Raw genomic sequence first — 17,797 nt, forward strand, 5'->3', positions numbered from 1 at the left:
ATTTCTGTCTTTTTATGACTCTGTTTACCATTCCTTTTCAGTAATTCACCCAAAATATAAATCAAATTTTAAGTCTATTATTTCAGAATTCAACTTAGTTCTTTCTATTCCTGTTCAAAGTAAGTTTTCTACCCTTTTTCATGTCCTTTCTTCCTTCATAGTAACTTCTCTCTACTACATAAAGATTTATCCATGACATAATAAGAGAACTTTACAGCTAGTACTTATCTGACCTCACCCACTCTACTGAAACTACTGTTAAAGGCTAACCTCCCAAAATTATCTCCCATAGGTATCCTTTTCTCCTCTCATACCGCAGTCATACCTACAAAAGACAGTTCCAAATGGCTCACCTTAAAATATTCTCTATTTCACTTTTTATAGCCTTATTCCATTAATTTTTAATAGTCACCATTTCACCTCATCTATGAATGTAGATGCTCCATCTAGTGGCAGAAGATTGGCTTAGGCAATGTGGTTTCAAAAAAAATTTTTTTACCATTATTTTCCCCCTTAAACAATACCACCCCTGCAAAGGCCTAATGGATTTCCTAGTATAGCACAGTGTTTAAGAACAAAGTCTCGAGTGAGACCTTTCCCCAAACCTTGACTCACCACTTCCAAGCTGTACACCTGGGGTATGTTACTTAATATTTCTGAATATTAGTTCCCTCATATGTAAAATGAGAATAATGTACCCGCATCGTGGGCTATAAATGTATGCAAAGCTCTCAGTTCAGTACCTGGAACATGGTCAACATGCAATAAGTGAGAGCTATTTATTTTCCTACTCTTGACTTCTCCTTAGTCTAATTTCATCCTATTTAATGAGGGCAAGCAAATCCTCAAATGCTTTTATCATTCCCCAGCTTTCCCCCCGATCTCCCTGGACCAAATCCCTAGGCTTTCCATCACCTGCCTTTCCCCAGCCTGGTCCTGCCCTGTTCCTGACAGGGCAGCCGCTCCAAGCAAGTCAGTCTCCGAGAGACTCCGCTCCAGACCCACAGAAGACCACACCTCACAGCTCTGCTGCTGGAGATCTTACCCATTCTTTCTTCCAAGTCAAATTTAAAATATCAACTCCGACTGACAGAACATTGTAAATCAACTACACATTTTTAAAAAACTAAAAAAATAAACTGTCAGCTCCACAAACCTTAACCAAAAGTACCATGATCTTCCTTTACTCTTGAGAGTAAGCAGAGCCCAGCCTGTGCCAACTTATTTTCTGTTGCCTCAGAATCTTCCCAGTTCTTCTGTGTACACGAAGCACTCTTATCCAGCCAAACTAGACCATAATCTCTCAAAGAACATGTGCTATGTTTCACCTTCAACTAACTGTCCCACAGCAAATTTTAGACACTAAAATCTTAGCACTCTTTCTCTCTTGCTCTCTCTCTCTCTCACACACACAAGTCCAAAGCTGCAACTGTTTTAATTGACTTTTCTTACTTAGGAGTTAAACTTAAAAAAAAAAAAAAAGTCAAAAAGACTACATAAAACACTAAAAAAAAAATACTCTAAACAGGAGAGAAGTCTAGATTTTCTTAAAATAGACAAAGAAATAAATAATCCAACACATGATTTGTTTTTACTAAAAAAATTTTTTTTTGCCATAGAACCGTAGGGTCGGTATTACTTATTTTAAATTGCGATTTTACTCTGGGCATCTGAAAACAGTCAACACATTAAAGCAGAAATCTTCAATAACTCTTTATGTTTGCAACAATTAAAACCCAGAAAATGTCTTGGCTAAGGTCATAAACTTCTTTTCTGCATGTGTTTTCAGGGAAGTGATGACTGAAGAGCTTTCAAAGAAGCATTCAGACATTCAAGGAAAAAAATAAATCATTTAAGCATGTCGAAAATGTACTGAAGTTCCTTACTCAAAACCAGCTCATACAAGAGTCACCAGCTTCTGGACTGTCCTCCTCTCAGCAGGGTGGGAACATGTGTCCATGACACAGCGCTCAGAGGCTGCTGGACGGCATTCCAGTTTATTACTCAAGGCTGTTCGCTTGTGGTACTTAAAGGCTTGAGCCACAATGGCTTGACCTTCATCCTGTTTGTTGACAATCCACACAAGTCCACCCAGCCTTTACATAGGTGGCCCAGTAAGCCTGCACAAATTTACCAGGTGCAAACCAGAAGAGCAGGAAGACTTTCCCAAGTCAATGGAGTCTTAAATGACAATGGCCAACACAGAATCCCTCATGTGTGTGAGACGCTCATGAACAAGGTCTAGGTAGTTCTGAGGGGTGAGAGCTTCCTAAGTAAATCCCCCCACCAAAAAAAAAAAAACAAACAAACAAAATAAATAAATAAATAAATAAAAACAAAAAAACAAAACTGGAAGAAAAAATGCACTGAAAGATGTCAAGAGACCTGGGCTAAGACAACCAGGCTTTCTGCTGTGCCCTAGGACCATAATCCAATGAGTACCACCAGTGTCAACTTAATGATGTAGTTTCATATGACAGATCAGAAGAATCTAGAATCCAGGTCACCTAGAACCTCAACTACTTTCAAAGGAACATAAAACTACCAAAAAAAAATTACTTGAAAAAGCCCTTAGAACTTCCACGTACATGAAAAATGTCTTCGAAAGAGAAATGAGTAAATTAAAATATCAGCAACATTCACCTCAAACACTGACCCACCAAAAGAGCCAGAATATAGATTTCTAGGTGTTGCCTTATTATCCATTCTCAAAACAAACTTCCACTTCTAACACCGAATACACTTACATGCCTTGTCTCAAAGAGTAGCCAAAATACTCGACAATCAAAGACTTGCTAGATGGGAGGAAGACATGCTCAGCAGGTCACCAGCAGCTGGGGGACAAGAGTAAAAGACTGCAGAGGCCCATCGCCACCTATTCGCAGAATCTGGGACCTTTCCTCAGATATTCCCTCTGACCAGCTGCTTTGGAAGCTTCAGCTGTTCTCACTGTCAGGGCATCTTCTGGTCCTGCTGTCCCCATGCTCTGCCATACCGGAGGCAGCCTGGGGGTCTGAACCATCACTAGAATGCCTCGGTCACTGTCAGCCACCAAAAATCTGAAGCTTCCTAAATACCAGCAGCGGTGACTTCACCCTAAAGAAACTGAGGGTTTGTCCCCCACAATGACTTCAGATCATCTCTGAAGTGCCCCCACCACCATTCCAGGGGGTCCTTAAGCTAGTACACACCAACAATCACTTCAGGTACTAACTGGAATCATCCAGCGCCACAGGCCCCAAAGGGCTAATGCCAAAGCCACTTGCAAAGTTGTGTGCACCCTCTTGGAGCTAACAAGCAGGCCTCACCATCTCAGAACTATTTCAGGAAACACTCACAGCCTTCCCAGCCTTCGCTGGCAACTGCCTTTGCTGAGCCAAAAATGGGGCTGCTGCCACCAACACCACTTCTCTGGCCTCTTTTGCTCAGTCGAAGCCCTCAGCACTATGGCAGTGGTGAGAGCTCTCCAAAAGGTCATTAACACTTCTGAAGGCACAGTGACCCAAACAGTCCCCAGAGCCCTGCCACTCAACATCCACCCTGGACCTACTGGTTAATGACATCTCCCTACAAGCACATAGTTCTCACTTCTATATTCCATTAGTTTCTATCTATTTACAGCTGTTGTTCTCATGCGTACAAATGAAGCAGCTCCTAAGCCTGGTTTTGGTACAAAGAGCTCTCCCTGGGAGTTTACAACGTGTGAAGAAAAACGTCCATAACCAGTAACAAACTCCCCGATGCCTGAAACAGCCAGAGGTATCACACAGGAACTTTAAGCCACTTCTCTTAGACCCAACTAAGACTATGAATTCCAAGGGCCAAAGTGGCCTGGTGTTAAAATGGTAACTGCTTTAAAGTAAAGCACTAAGTCAAAGATTTAAGAGATGTCACAAGAAAAATCACCCATCACAAGTGACCAGCCTTGGTGGCTAGCAACCAACCCACTCACACACAGAAGGCAACACTGGAGCAAAGTGACCACCATGCTCACAGGATGACACAGGGGAGATAGACTGCAAGGGTGTTACCCTAGTCACCCCACAGCAGAGGCCAGGTCACAAACCAGGGAACTACTCAGGAAGTAGGAAAAGTTACTTCAGTAAGCAAACCCTCCTCAAAGGACATTAAAATTTCTTTGGAAATTTACTCATCCTGACACTGGGAGCAGTAGTCACATAAGCAAATGGGTACAAACCAAGGCTGTAAAAAGAGAAGGCTTTTTTGTTTTGATTTTTGTTTCTTAAGGTTAAGACGGACAGGAAACTTTCAGAATAATACAGTAAAACCAGATCTGCAAAAGTTATTAAAAGCAAGGATGAAAGGAATAGCATAAAATAATCTGCAAAAGCTCACATTCTCAAACCAGTGGTAGGAGATGAAGGATGCTGCTAAAGCCAGTCACACACTTCCTTCAACACCATACCTTATCGATGGCTTTTCCAACCCGAGAAACGCTGCTGTGGATGTCTTTGTGGTCTGAGGCCAATTTTTGAACAGTGTCCTTTATTCTTTTACAGCATTGTGTCAAAACAAGTGAAAGTGTCCCTGATAATTCAGCGTCTTGACCTATAAAAAAAGAAAGAAGACTGGTTATTCACAACAGCAAACCCAAAGATAGCAAGTTTCAAATCAGCCCTTGGGACATGAAAGATGGAAGAAAAGTGAAGAAAACTCAACGCCGGCTTTGAAACAGATGGTCACATTCATAGATAATATTTTTCAAGTGAATACTAAGAAAGCAATTTTAATTATTGTTTGGAATAAGTTTTAAAATTTTACTATGAAATAAATCAATTTTATAATTAGTAAAATTAGAATAGACTGAATAATAATAGTGCCAAGGCATTTTTCGGAAAATACGTCTAAGTGAATAAACTCATTTATTCATCAATTCACTTACACTGTCCAAGTCATTCTCAAAACATTTTGATTACTAAATTTTCTAAAGAGAGATAAGTCTAAATGCTTTGTGTTTTACATAAAGAAGAAAAAACAAACTTGTTTGGATACCATGATGGAAATAGTGAGCAGAGGAGAAAAGGGGGACCATATCCACACCTGAAACAGGGAGGCGTTCTTACCAGTTAAGAATGCTGGGAACCCCCTCGCCCCAAAATCCAAGTTCCCAGACACCAGCCAAGGACCAGCCTTGCAAGCAGAACTTTCTAAGGATTAGCAGTCTCAGGACTGCTAGCAAGGTTGGTTCTTGGCTGGCATCTGGGAATTTGGATCTCAGGAGGGGTCCCACCACCTGAACTGGTTAAAAATGGCTCACTGGGAGTTCCCGTCGTGGCGCAGTGGTTAACGAATCCGACTAGGAACCATGAGGTTGCGGGTTTGATCCCTGCCCTTGCTCAGCGGGTTAACGATCCGGCGTTGCCGTGAGCTGTGGTGTAGGTTGCAGACGCGGCTCAGATCCCGAGTTGCTGTTGCTCTGGCGTAGGCCGGTGGCTACAGCTCCGATTCAACCCCTAGCCTGGGAACCTCCATATGCCGCGGGAGCGGCCCAAGAAATAGCAACAACAAAAAAGACAAAAGACAAAAAAAAAAAAAAAAAGGCTCACTGTGCCTAAACTGTATAATGTGGTTTATGCTGAACAGCTTCCTTCTGGCAGTCTGGCATTTTTGGTATCTACAAGACAGGGGGTGCCTACATGGCCAGTACCCAGTAAACACCTGAATACTAAGTCTCTAATGAGTAGATAACACCTCACACTTGTTACAATTTGATTCCAGAGGAATTAAGCATGCCCTGTGTTGACCCCTGGAAGCTTTCTCCCAGTTTCCTCTGGACTATGCCCACGTGCCTTTTCCCTTGGCTGACTGTGCCTTGTACCCTTCTGCTATAATAAATCTTAGCCATGAGTATGACCACCTGCTGAGTCCAGTGCATCCTCCTAGTAATCACTGGAACCTAAAGGTTGTCTTGGGGACCCTGGACACACATGATCAACCACTGAAGTTACCACAGTTTATATCCTCTGTCCCTGTGCTACTTCTCAGGAAAAAGGGAGAACAAAGAGAACAAATTAGGTTATACTTATCAATTACTTCAAATACCTACACATCCACACCTGTAAGCAAGAGACCTGGCTCCATAAATCCTACTCAATATTATACAGCAGTAGTTCTTAAACATTAATTTACATCAGAATCACCTGGAGGCCTAGTTAAAACAAAATAGTTGAAGCCCTATCTCCAGAGTTTCAAATTCAAGAAGTCTGGGATGGGGGCCAAGAATGTGAATAAGAACCATCCCAAAAGTACAGTAGCCCTAGGATGTTCATTCATTCAACTATTTATTGAGCACTCAATTATGTGCTAGGTATAGCAGGGTCCAGGCAATAACCCCTGCCCTAAAACTCACCTTGTGGTGAGCAAGTAAACAATATACAAAATAAGTCAATTAGACAGTATGACAAAAGACGATTTGGCTGTTGGCAGGGGTGGGACGAAGCTGAGTCAAACAAACAGGGGCGGGGGCTGAGGGCTAAGCAACTGTAATCTGAAACAGGTGGCTGTGGTAGGCCTCCCAGAGAAAGTGACCTTTGGGCAAAGACTTGAAAGAAGTGAGGGAATTAGCCATGTGGGGGTGAAGGATAGCAGAATATGCCATCCCAAAATAGCTTCTTTGGCATAAGGATTATTTTGAGCTGATTGTTTTGAGAAACAGCAAACACGGGAGAAGATGTGAAAATAGAGTAGAAATTACCCTTCTGTAAGAGAAATTTAAGTTTATAAAACAACACTCCATTTGAAGGGTGTCTCCCTCTCTGAAATCGTAAGAAATTTTTATCAATGATGAAAGCTCACACTTAGATTTGCATAACAAGCCTTACTCCAGTTTACTACGCTTCTCGCTTCTCCCGGTGTCTCCCCATTACTGGCCTCTCCCACACCTACCTTTCTTTTGTCTTTGGCTGAAGATGGTATTTAAGCCTGAATTGTAAGCCACCTCTTTGACTCACTCATTTTTTCCTGGGAATCTCCCACATACACATGAGGTACACATGTTAACAAACTGTCTGTTTTTCTCTGATTAATCTTGTATTATAGGACTCTAAGTCAAGAATGTGAAAGGGTAGAAGGAAAATTCTTTTTCCTCCCCTACAGGGGAAAGCATTCCAGACTAAGGGCGACAAGGCCCTATTGCAGAAATATACCTAGACTATTCAAGAACTAGCCAAGAGGCCAGAGTGGCTACAGTAGATTTCTGGCAAAGGAAATCAGGAGGAGACAAAGTCTAAGAGACAAGTGGGTCCAGATCTTCCAGGGCCTTTCTGGCATGGTAAAGACTTTGCCTTTTACTAAGTGCAGGAATATCCACTGCAAGACCGTGAGCAGAACAAGTACATAAACTGATATAACATTTTAATACCGTCATTCTGGCTGACAATAGGAGTCAAAGAGCAGAAGCAGGGAGATGAGTTAGGAGGGGTTGTGGCAGCAATCCAGACTAGAGGACAGAGGCTCAGCCCATGGTGTTAGGTGTGGAGGTGGTGAGAAGGTGGACTGGATTCTGGATATATATATTTTTTTGTCTTTTCTAAGGCGGCACCTGTGGCATATGGAGGTTCCCAGGCTAGGGGTCAAATTGGAGCTGCAGCTGCGGGCCTACACCACAGCTCACGGCAACGATAGATCCTTAACCCACTGAGCGAGGCCAGGGATCAAACCTGCATCCTCATGTTTCCACTGAGCCACGAGAGGAACTCCTGGATATATTCTGAGGGTAGAGCTAACATCATTTTCTGACTGGATATTGAGGAAGAAAAGGAATCATGACTCCAAGTTTTCAGCCTGAGGCAACCAGAAAGATACAGCTGTCTTCAATTAAGATGAAAAAACATTAAGGGCTAAGGACGTATGGGGGGGAGCGGGGGAAGTGAGCTCGAGTGCTCAATTTGGGGCTTGCTAAAGCTGAGATATTGAGGAGTGACCCTAGTGCATATGTGGAGGAATGAGCCAGATATATAAACCTGGAATTCAAAAATAAGGTCAGGGCTGCACATACAAATGTGAGTTACTAGCGTATAGATGATACTAAATGAAATCACCAAGAGAGTCCTGAAGACACAAAGGAGTGGTAAAGGAGGGAGTCCTGGGAACTCCAAGTTTAAGAGACGAAGATGGAGCAGAACTGGAAAAGGAGACTAACAAAGACTACTGAAAGGCCTACCGTGATGCAGGAGGAGAATCAGGGAAGTGTGGTGCTGGGGAAACCAAGTGAGAAAGTGTGTCAAGGAGGATGGTGTAACCAACTGTGTTCTACGCGCTGCTCCGTCAAGTAAGATGTGGACTGAGAGCTGATCACTGATCTGCAGTATGGAAGTTATCAGTGACCATGACAAGGATAGTTCCTCTAGAGGCTCAAGAAAAGAAATCCAGAAGGTTGCAAGGACTGTGAAAATAAGTGTTTCATCCACAACCACTAAGAGAAGTAAATAGATATGTAAACAGAAGATAGTGCTGATAAAGTGCCCAATTCAATGTGGGGTGGCCAAAACAGAAACTGCCCTTATTTCCATTTTTTTAGATGCCCACAGCATGTAAATGTTTCCCGGCCAGGGATCAAAACTGCACCACAGCAGTAACCAGTGGCACAGCAGTGCAGCACCGGATCCTTAATCCTCTGAGCCACCACAGAATTCGGAAACTGCCCTTATTTCTAAATACAAGTGCACAAAGTATCTCTCAGATGCCTCCAACTTCTAATAACAATTTAAGCTAAGAGAATACTTGGTAATTCAGGAAAATTTCAAAATCTGGCTAAGAGGTATTCCATACATACTTTGGAGCAAAAGATATGAATCACTTCAGCAAGCTCTGTTCTGGCTATTGCTGGTCTTTCTGTAACTAGACCTTATCTAACCTCTATGAACTTCTCTGCTTAGACTCAGTCTTCTCAATGCCTGATCAACTCTTTCCTTTCACACTACTCCTCTGGCACAGAATCATATGGAATTTAACAATTTCGTAAGACGCAAAGGGAAGTCAAGTTCTTACTGTAAACTGTATAATCCACAGCCTTATCATATGCCTTGCACATCTGCAGGCACTATTAATATAAGTATTTGGACTGATGGTAAACAAAGCAAGGGAAAAATAAAAACAGTCAAAAACAAAGTCATATTCAACAAATGGTGCTGGGATAAGCAAAAGAATCATACCCGAGAGAAAAATTAACTCAAAATGGAATGAAAACCAAAATGTCAGAGCTGAATTTATCAAATTCGTAGAAGAAAATGGGTGTATTCTTGTCCTTGGCTCAGGCAATGCTTTCCTAAATATGACACCAAAAGCAAAAGCAACCAAAGAAAAAATAATTAAATTGGACTTCATCAAAACTAAGAAACAGTTGTGCTTCAAATATTACCAAGAAAGTGAAAAGAGAACCCATGGGAATAGGAGAAAATATCTGCAAATCTTCAGATAAGGATCTGGTATCTAGAATACATAAAGAATGCCTACAACTCATCAATATCAAGATGGATAACCCAACTAAAAAATGGACAAAGAATTTGGTAGACATTTTATTCCAAGTAAGATATATAACCAATAAACACAGGAAAAGATGTTCAACCTCATAATCAATAAGGAAATGAAAATCTAAACTGCAGTGAGAAACTGCTCACATCCACTGGGATAGCCATAATGAATAGACAACAGTAAGGGTTAACAAGGAGGTAGAGACTTTAGACCCATATACATTGCTCATGGAATGTAAAATGGTGCAACAGCTGTAGAAAACATTCCTCAGAAAGTTAAAGTTACCGTATGACCCAGAAATTCCATTCCTAGGGACATACCCAAGAGAAATGAAAACATATGTCCACACACAAACTTGTACATGTTCATAGCAGCATTTAATAGCCAAAAAATGGAAACAATCCAAATGTCCAAATGATGAATGGATAAGCCAAATGTGGCAAATCCATACAACAGAGTTATTTTTCAGCTATAAAAAGGAATGAAGCACTGATACATGCCACAACATGGATGAATCTTGAAAACATTAAGTGAAATAAGCCAGACACAAAAGGCCACATATTGTTTGATTCTACTTCTATGAAATGCCCAGAATAGGCAAGTAGATCCGTGGTTCCCGGGGGCTGGGGGACAGGTGGAATGGAGAATGAGCTGAAGTTTCTTCTGAGAGTGATGAAAATGTTGTGGAGTTAGATCATAGTTACGGCTGCACAACTCTTAATATACTAAAAGCTAGGAATTACACACTTAAAAGGGTGATTTCTGTGGTATATGAACTTTAAACTCATTTTTTTAATAAAAACCTAAAAAATGCAACCCTAACTCCCATCCATCCAGACATGTCTGTCTCTATACTCAGTAGACAACAAAGTAAACCAAAGGTTAAGACACAAAAAAGCAGAGCCCAAGCTGTAGAGAGGTCATTGGAATTTACCTACTTGAACTTTTATGACCCAATCTCAAAATTCATTGATATTTTCAAACCTTAGCAACTTAGTTTGCTAAGTTTATAAATGATAGATACTAGTAATATAAGGTCAATTAATTAACATTCAGAGTTCGGAGTATGCCCCAAGGAAAAATAATTTCTATAAAGTATTTGGAAGCACAACTATAATGGAATAACATGAAAAAGAATGCTGGAAAAGCCCTGTTCAGAGAGAAAGATTCCACTAATGCATTTTCAAATGGATTCAGTGGAAAGCAGCCAAAGGTAAAAACAGGTCTGAAAATCACTATAATAACCAAGCTGACTGAGATCAAACATCTAAGTCCTAAAGGGAGAGTCCTAATGTTCTTTTGATTTATTTGTCTGAAAACAAAACCTGCCTCTAGGAGAACCCTTCTATGAAAAAAATCTAACTGGATTCAGTTCCTAGAAGTGAAGCTGGGCAATTCCTGGGATAGCCGTCTTTACCATAACTAAGCCAGGTTTGAGGGTAAACACGGAACTGAGGCTGGCCACTGGAGTGGTCACTTTTTACCCAGGATGAAACCCTCTGCCAACTGTGTATTGCAACACAATAAACGTCCCTGGACTCAAGACCCATACATAAGCATGGAAGAAATTGTTCTGAGACAGTGCCCATCATTTATAGTCACCACGAGAACCTTTTTTTCAAAGACTTTTTTTTTTTTTTTTTGGCCAGGCCTACAGCATATAGAAGATCCCAGGCCAGGGACTGAACCCAAGCCACAATTGTGACCTGAGTCACATCTGTGGCAGTGCCTGATCCTTAACCCACAGCACCACAAGGGAACTTCTAAAGACTATTTTTTGAGAGGAGATTTATGTTTACAGCAAAACTGAGAGGGAGGCCCTGAGCTTTCCCATACATACCTTGCCTCAACCCCTAGCCCCCCATGTGTACAGTTTGATAGCTCATTTCTTTTTAGTCCACCGTCTGGACATAACCACACTTCATTCACCCATACACCTACCAAAGGACATCTTGGTGGTGTCTAAGTTTTGGCAATTACGAATAAGGCTGCTATAAACCTCCATGCAGGTTTCTGTATGGATGCAAGTTTAACTCCTCTGGGTAAATACCGAGGAGGATTGATTGCTGTATCTTATGGTAAGAGTAATGTTTAATTTTCTAAGAAATCGCCAAACTGTCTTCCAAAATGGCTGTACCATAAAGGTACCTTTGTTTTTTGTTTGTTTTTTGTCTTTTGTCTTTTCAGGGCCGCACCTGTGGCATATGGAGGTTTCCAGGCTAGGGGTCAAATTGGAGCTATAGCTGCCGGCCTACAGCACAGCCTCAGCAGTGCCAGATCCAGGCCTCGTCTGCAACCCACACCACAGTTCATGACAACGCCGGATCCTTAACCCACTGAGCAAGGCCAGGGATCAAACCCGCATCCTCATGGATGCTAGTCGGGTTCGTTAACCACTGAGCCACGACGGGGACTTCAAGGTACTTTCTTTAAAGGACACTTTTATTATTGGACTTGATTCAACAAGTAAAATAATTAGCGTGTCAGTAAGAGATTTTAAATGCAAGCAAAGAACCAAAACACACAGTTGATCTAAGTTAAAGATAATTCTTCTTTCAGTGCAATAGAATAGTAGCTTTTATAAAGGAATGTTAAGCATGATTTTCTCAGAAACTGGAATAGTCATGATCTCCTCCAAAATCAGACATGTGCCAAACCAAACGAAATATATTTGCATTAACTCCGAAACTGTTTTTATAGAGCCCAACTCAGACTTCAAGCTCTGCCCTTCAGGTTCACTGCCTAGCCATTTCAGGATTTATGTCCATTAGTTTTACAAAAACAGTAAATTAGAAAAATGTTTGTTTGCACAGCTTCCTGTACTGCTCTATCAGGGTTTCACACTGCATTGTAAATATCTATCACCCCCACGAAATTACTTGAACATAGAAAATGATTGTTTAATCTCCTGCGTTTAGCATCACAACCAGCACATATTAGGCATTCAGTAATTATTTACCAAATGAATAGAAAAATAATAGGTCATGTATTACAGTCTCAATTTCAAGCCCAGCACTGGAGACTCTGGCACCACTTCGCTGTAAACCAGTGCCCTCTCGCTGCCACCACTTCACACTCAGCCGCTCCTGGGTACTCTGTTCTCCCCTAGGTTGCTTAAGGTGTACTACGCAATAGCATCACACCCTAAATTTCCCAAACACCAAATAAATACATCAGTCAATACACACACACCAATTTTCAAATAAAACAAATTCACAAAATAGTCCTTGCCCCAGTTATACGTTCCTTCTCTTTTTCAAGTAACACCCACCCCCCCCTCGCAAAAAAAAAAAAAAAAAAAAACCTTAAACATGTAGGTGAAGATCTGGAATAAGAACTCAAAGGCTTGTGTTTTGAGCCAGTCTCCCAAAGCTTGTCAAAGAAGTGAAATACATCGTAACCTTGGTACATTATGTATTCCTATTACAGTGTACCCCAAGTCAGTCTGAAGAAAAGTAGAACAAATTACACATTAAAAAGGTTATCTGGGGACTTTCATTGTGGCACAGTGAATTAAGGATATGGCGTTGTCACTGCAGCAACTCAGGTGGCTGCTGTGACAGGCGTTCAACCCTGGCCCAGGAACCTCCACCTGCAAGGTCACAGCCCCCCAAATTAAAATGAATAAATAAAACTAAACTAAAAGAGTGTCTAGCTCCCTCGAAGCAAAAAAATTACAAAATTCTCAATTCACCTAGGTTTTACAAATAACTTTCAACACAGTTCTATCATTTTATTCATATATTTGTTCCATTATTTTCCTTCATTACTAATCACATGGCTTAAGGCAACGAAGTGTCCCCCTCTAAGACTTACTCATCATTTTGGGCCACTTAATACAAGCAAGACAAAGATATTTTTAACATGGAAAACTAAGTTTTCATCGCTACTCAGTGTTTACATTTTCAATTTTATTTGCCACTTCTCTTTTTGGAACCCTGGGGGGAAAAAAAATCTCAAAAAATTGTACCCACACTGCTAAGGAAAGAAAAGTTTAGTGTTGCTAAAACTAAACAGCTGACTGGTAGGAAGCACTACAATGCTGCTGCTTGATATGTCTGCTCCTTGGCAGATAAAGTTTTAATTTAGTCTATAAAAGGCCCTTTGGAAGGGTCAATGACACCACAAAGAACCTGCCACCTAAGAGTCAAACATGGGAGAGATGAGACTCCTGATAACTGACAGCACCCTATAAAAAATGGCAAGGCACGACACAGGAAGGTATTGCTCTGATGGTGATTATTCACATTTCCCAAAAGGCTGAGCACCTTACCACCTAGAAGTAGAACATTTTGGTAAAAATAAATAGTACTCACCTGAAATCACTTGGAGGAAATAAACAGGCCTCACCAGAAATCACTAAGATTTGACTTAACACGTTTATGAGTATCATGGAGGCTAGAAAAATTTCAGATATCCAAGTTTATAAATGTTACATATACTGCAATTGAGCTCTTGAGTTATTAAAAATAACCCCAGGGAGTTCTCCTGCGGTGCAGCAACTTAAGGATCTGGCGTTGTCACTGCAGCAGCTTGGGTCATGCTGTTGGCTCAGGTTCCATCCCTGGCCCGAATTTCTGCATGCCATAAACACAACAAAAAGTAAACTACAGTTTCATGAAATGGACAGTTATCTTAAATTTGGAATTAAGTGGAAAGCAACATGTCACATGAGTTTTGCTATACAGAGAAAGAAGTCCACTGAGTAAACATAATCCTAACTGTACCTAAATGAAAACTCAGACCTCACAAAGCTATACTCCAGAATTCATTCTAGATTAGTTCCTCTAACAAAGCAACTGAAATAGAAAAAGTCAAAAGGAGACTACTGGAAGAAAAAAAAAAATCTACATTATCCCACTCTTATTTTAAAAAAAAGAAACTTGGAGTTCCTGTTGTGGCTTAGTGGTATCAAATTCGACTAGTAACCACGAGGATGTGGGTTCTATCCCCGGTCTCTCTCTTCAGTGAGTTAAGTAAGGATCCAGCATTGCTGTGAGCTGTGGTGTAGGTCACAGACATGGCTCAGATCCTGCATTGCTGTGGCTATGGTGCAGGCTGGCAGCTGCAGGTCCGATTCAACCCCTAGCCTGGGAACTTCCATATGCCACAAGAGTAGCCCTAAAAGCAAAAGCAAAACAAAACGAAGAACCCTAACTGCTTTAAAATAAGCACAATGAAACCAAAGACAAAACAGGAGGGGGAAAAAAAAATAAAACTAACATCAAAAAGGGAGGAAGAAATTATGACATTCAGATTCAACTAACATTTTTGGAGCTCTGAGTGCCCTGTGTCAGCAGAGTTTTGTGTACGGATTAAGCGTCCTACACAGATTAAGAAATTCGGGATGCAAATAAAAGGAGATGAAGGCTAAGAGCCCAATATTGATTCTAAAGCGGTTGACAAGGTGAACATGGATGTACTTGCAAGATACTAAAACAGAAAAGCCTGGAACTTGAAATGTTTAGGTTGGTATTCAATACAGTAACAAAAGGACTGGTTCATTCTGTGAGTAGCAAACTAGACTGTGGCCTATTGAAGTTTTCAGCTTCTTATGAGCTACCTCAGCCTAGGACATAGCAGTTGCTCAACAGAGAGTTACTCAGAGAAAGAAGAAAAAGGCACAAATAGAAAACACTCATTTTTTTCTAGAGTCAGACACACTGAAAACAAAACAAACTTTGTGGTATATTAGTAGCTGGCAAAGGTACAAAGAATAGTATTTGCTGGTCAAGCCCTGACCTTTCTGAATAGATTTATAGATTCACAGAGAGGTGTTCTGACCCACTGCACCAAATCACAGCCCAGCGTACTGCAAAACCAAGCACAAGAAGAAACAAAAACAGAGATCAGCTTTAAGAGCTAAGTGACAGGGCCAGGTGCTCCTGGAGCAGAGAGCTAGACCTAGTGATGGCAGAGGGGAAAGAGGCAAAAGCAGGATGTGAAGTGAGAACCGGCCAGCGAAAGGGAGGACGACGTAGGCACAAAGTTTTACATGTCTGCTAGAACAGTCCCACGTTAGAATTGGTTTACTCCCAATGTGAAATACAGAGAACTAATCTCTAGACATCCAGGTATCTCTGAAGTGAATGGCTGAACTAAATAAGGTTTCTTTCAGCATTTAAATGTGGGCTTCGTATTTAAAAATCAAACGCTAATTTCTACCTTCCTCTCTCCTAACCTTCCAATTTTCTGCCTGGTTCTATAATTATCTCCTGTCACTCAAGCTCAAAACCTGGGATTAACCTTTGATTTTTCCAACCCTTCTCTCCCACTGTGCACCAAGTCCTGGTAATCTCTTCCCTCAGGAGATCCCATGCAGGGGTCTCTTTACAACTCTACCACCTCTAACCCCAAACAGGTCCCTAATTTCATCGCTCAAAGTTAAAAGGGACTTTTAACCTTAACTTGTCTTGTCTCTAACCAAACCTCAATCCCAACTCCAATCAACCTAAATGCTAATTGGTCTCAGATCATGACCCTGTCCCTTCCCTGTTCAAAATCCACCTGCTTCTCTGTCATTCAGTATCTTGCCAGTCTACCACTTTCTCTGATATCCATGACTCTTTAAAACCTGATTGCAATTTAATTTTCATGTTTTTATCCCATTTCTCCCCGCTGTGGTCCTTCCCTGCTCCCAGGTTAGAAAAGTCTAACCTGGTCTCAAATCCTACCCTATCATCAGTACCATTCAATCAGCGTTTGGCCAACCCTATACATATGGCCATGAACTGTAAAAACACATTGGGCTCATCTCCCTAATGAGATAGAAAGTTCTCAGTGCATAAGGACCATCACTTGTCCCCTGTAACTCCCACAAAATTTAGTCTAGTTCCACATGTAATTGACCATTAATAACTAGTGACTGAGTGCTCTACAGTTCCACTCAAACAGCTGACCTTCAAGCAGTTCTAAGGGCTCTTTCTCCCATTTCTCTGAATTGCTAGTATTTATACCAATCAGAAGCACTGTTACATATTTTTTAATTGTCTATTGTGCCCTGGCCATGGTTTTTTCCCTTCTCAAATGTAAAAGTCTGGCCTCATTATGCAAATAAACTTCCTTGAAGACTCTGTCTCTTATACCTTTTGAATATTCCTTATTGTGTTAAGCAGACCATTGGGCAGTTAACATACACCAGTAATGAAAATATCTAAAGAGTAAAGGTGTCTCAAAATTACAAGACTGCTTAATACTGCTTAAAGGTACAGACCTTAAAAATAACAAGTAAGCCCTGTCTTTCTGATTTCAAAGCCAGTTCATATTATCTATTTAACTCCTGTAACTCTGTAAGTTACTGGTTTACTGAAGAGTAAGAGAGGCTAAGCAAGACTATATAACCAGTGAAGTGGCAGAACAAGGACTCAATCCGGATCTGAGCTCAAGGACAAAATTCTCTGCTCTTCTCCACAAGGGCAGACTCATCTTCTTATCTCCTCAACTAGCCTCTGAGTTCCCGAGCATTGGGGCCATGTGTACAATGTTTCTTTTTAAAGAAGCATCTCCTTATCTCCTCCCAAGTGTCTTCATATACCAAGACTAAGATATTAAATCTGTATGGACTCCACAGATACAGCAAACTCATCAAAGATAACACACTGTGTCCCAGGCCTCCAAGTGGAGAAGACCTGCCCTCATGGAGACCTCAAACCATGTTCCCTAAAAACCACTCTGAGCTTAGCATACAACCACTACACCCAAATAGGGTGAAAGCCTCAAGTTCTGCTAGAGATTCTAGTCTCTGATCTTGGAGGCTTTAGACCAGCACATAATCTAAGACTAAGGCCAGAAGTTTCTGCCGCTTTTTTACAAACTGTTAGAGCTTTCAAAGAAATGCCCAGTTAAGAGCATCACCTCCCTGGTATGCATCAATGTCTGGGAGTTACATGGAGTACCACCAGGGCTCCCAGGACACAGCTCAAAGCCAAGGCCCCCCCTCACCATTCTCCCCTCAACTGCACTTCGGGGTCATTTTCAAAGATTTTACAGATGAGGAAGCAGGGCCCCAAACAAAAACAAGTCACTTTTAATATCCCAAGTGAGTAGTAGTTTGCTTAAAGCACCACTTTCACAATCCTAACTACTAAGAGACTAAGACATGAAAACAAAAATTTCTCTATTAATTCTAGTACTATAGTATCACAAGTGTTGTTGGCAAGTCTCTCCCTTACTAATGTTCTAATCCAGAGTTAGAAACTACGTAAGAGATAAAATAACCTTAGGAAAATGATTTTACTATATCAAGCATTACAGCAATTTCAAATAGGTTCCCAAAGGTAACATGAATCAAGCTGCAGTCTCTATA

General features: G+C 41.1%; 1 protein-coding gene across 1 annotated transcript in view; it reads right to left on the reverse strand.

Annotated features, from left to right (window-relative positions):
- The window catches only part of RMND5A (required for meiotic nuclear division 5 homolog A), a 59,055-nt gene that overhangs the window by 34,549 nt on the left and 6,709 nt on the right, over positions 1–17,797 (reverse strand). Inside the window, exon 2 of the mRNA XM_047781583.1 lies at positions 4,427–4,569. Coding sequence (XP_047637539.1) covers positions 4,427–4,569 — 143 coding nt within the window. The remainder of the gene's footprint in view (positions 1–4,426; positions 4,570–17,797) is intronic.

The sequence above is a fragment of the Phacochoerus africanus genome, chromosome 5, assembly GCF_016906955.1.
Source record: "Phacochoerus africanus isolate WHEZ1 chromosome 5, ROS_Pafr_v1, whole genome shotgun sequence".
Taxonomy (NCBI): Eukaryota; Metazoa; Chordata; class Mammalia; order Artiodactyla; family Suidae; genus Phacochoerus; species Phacochoerus africanus.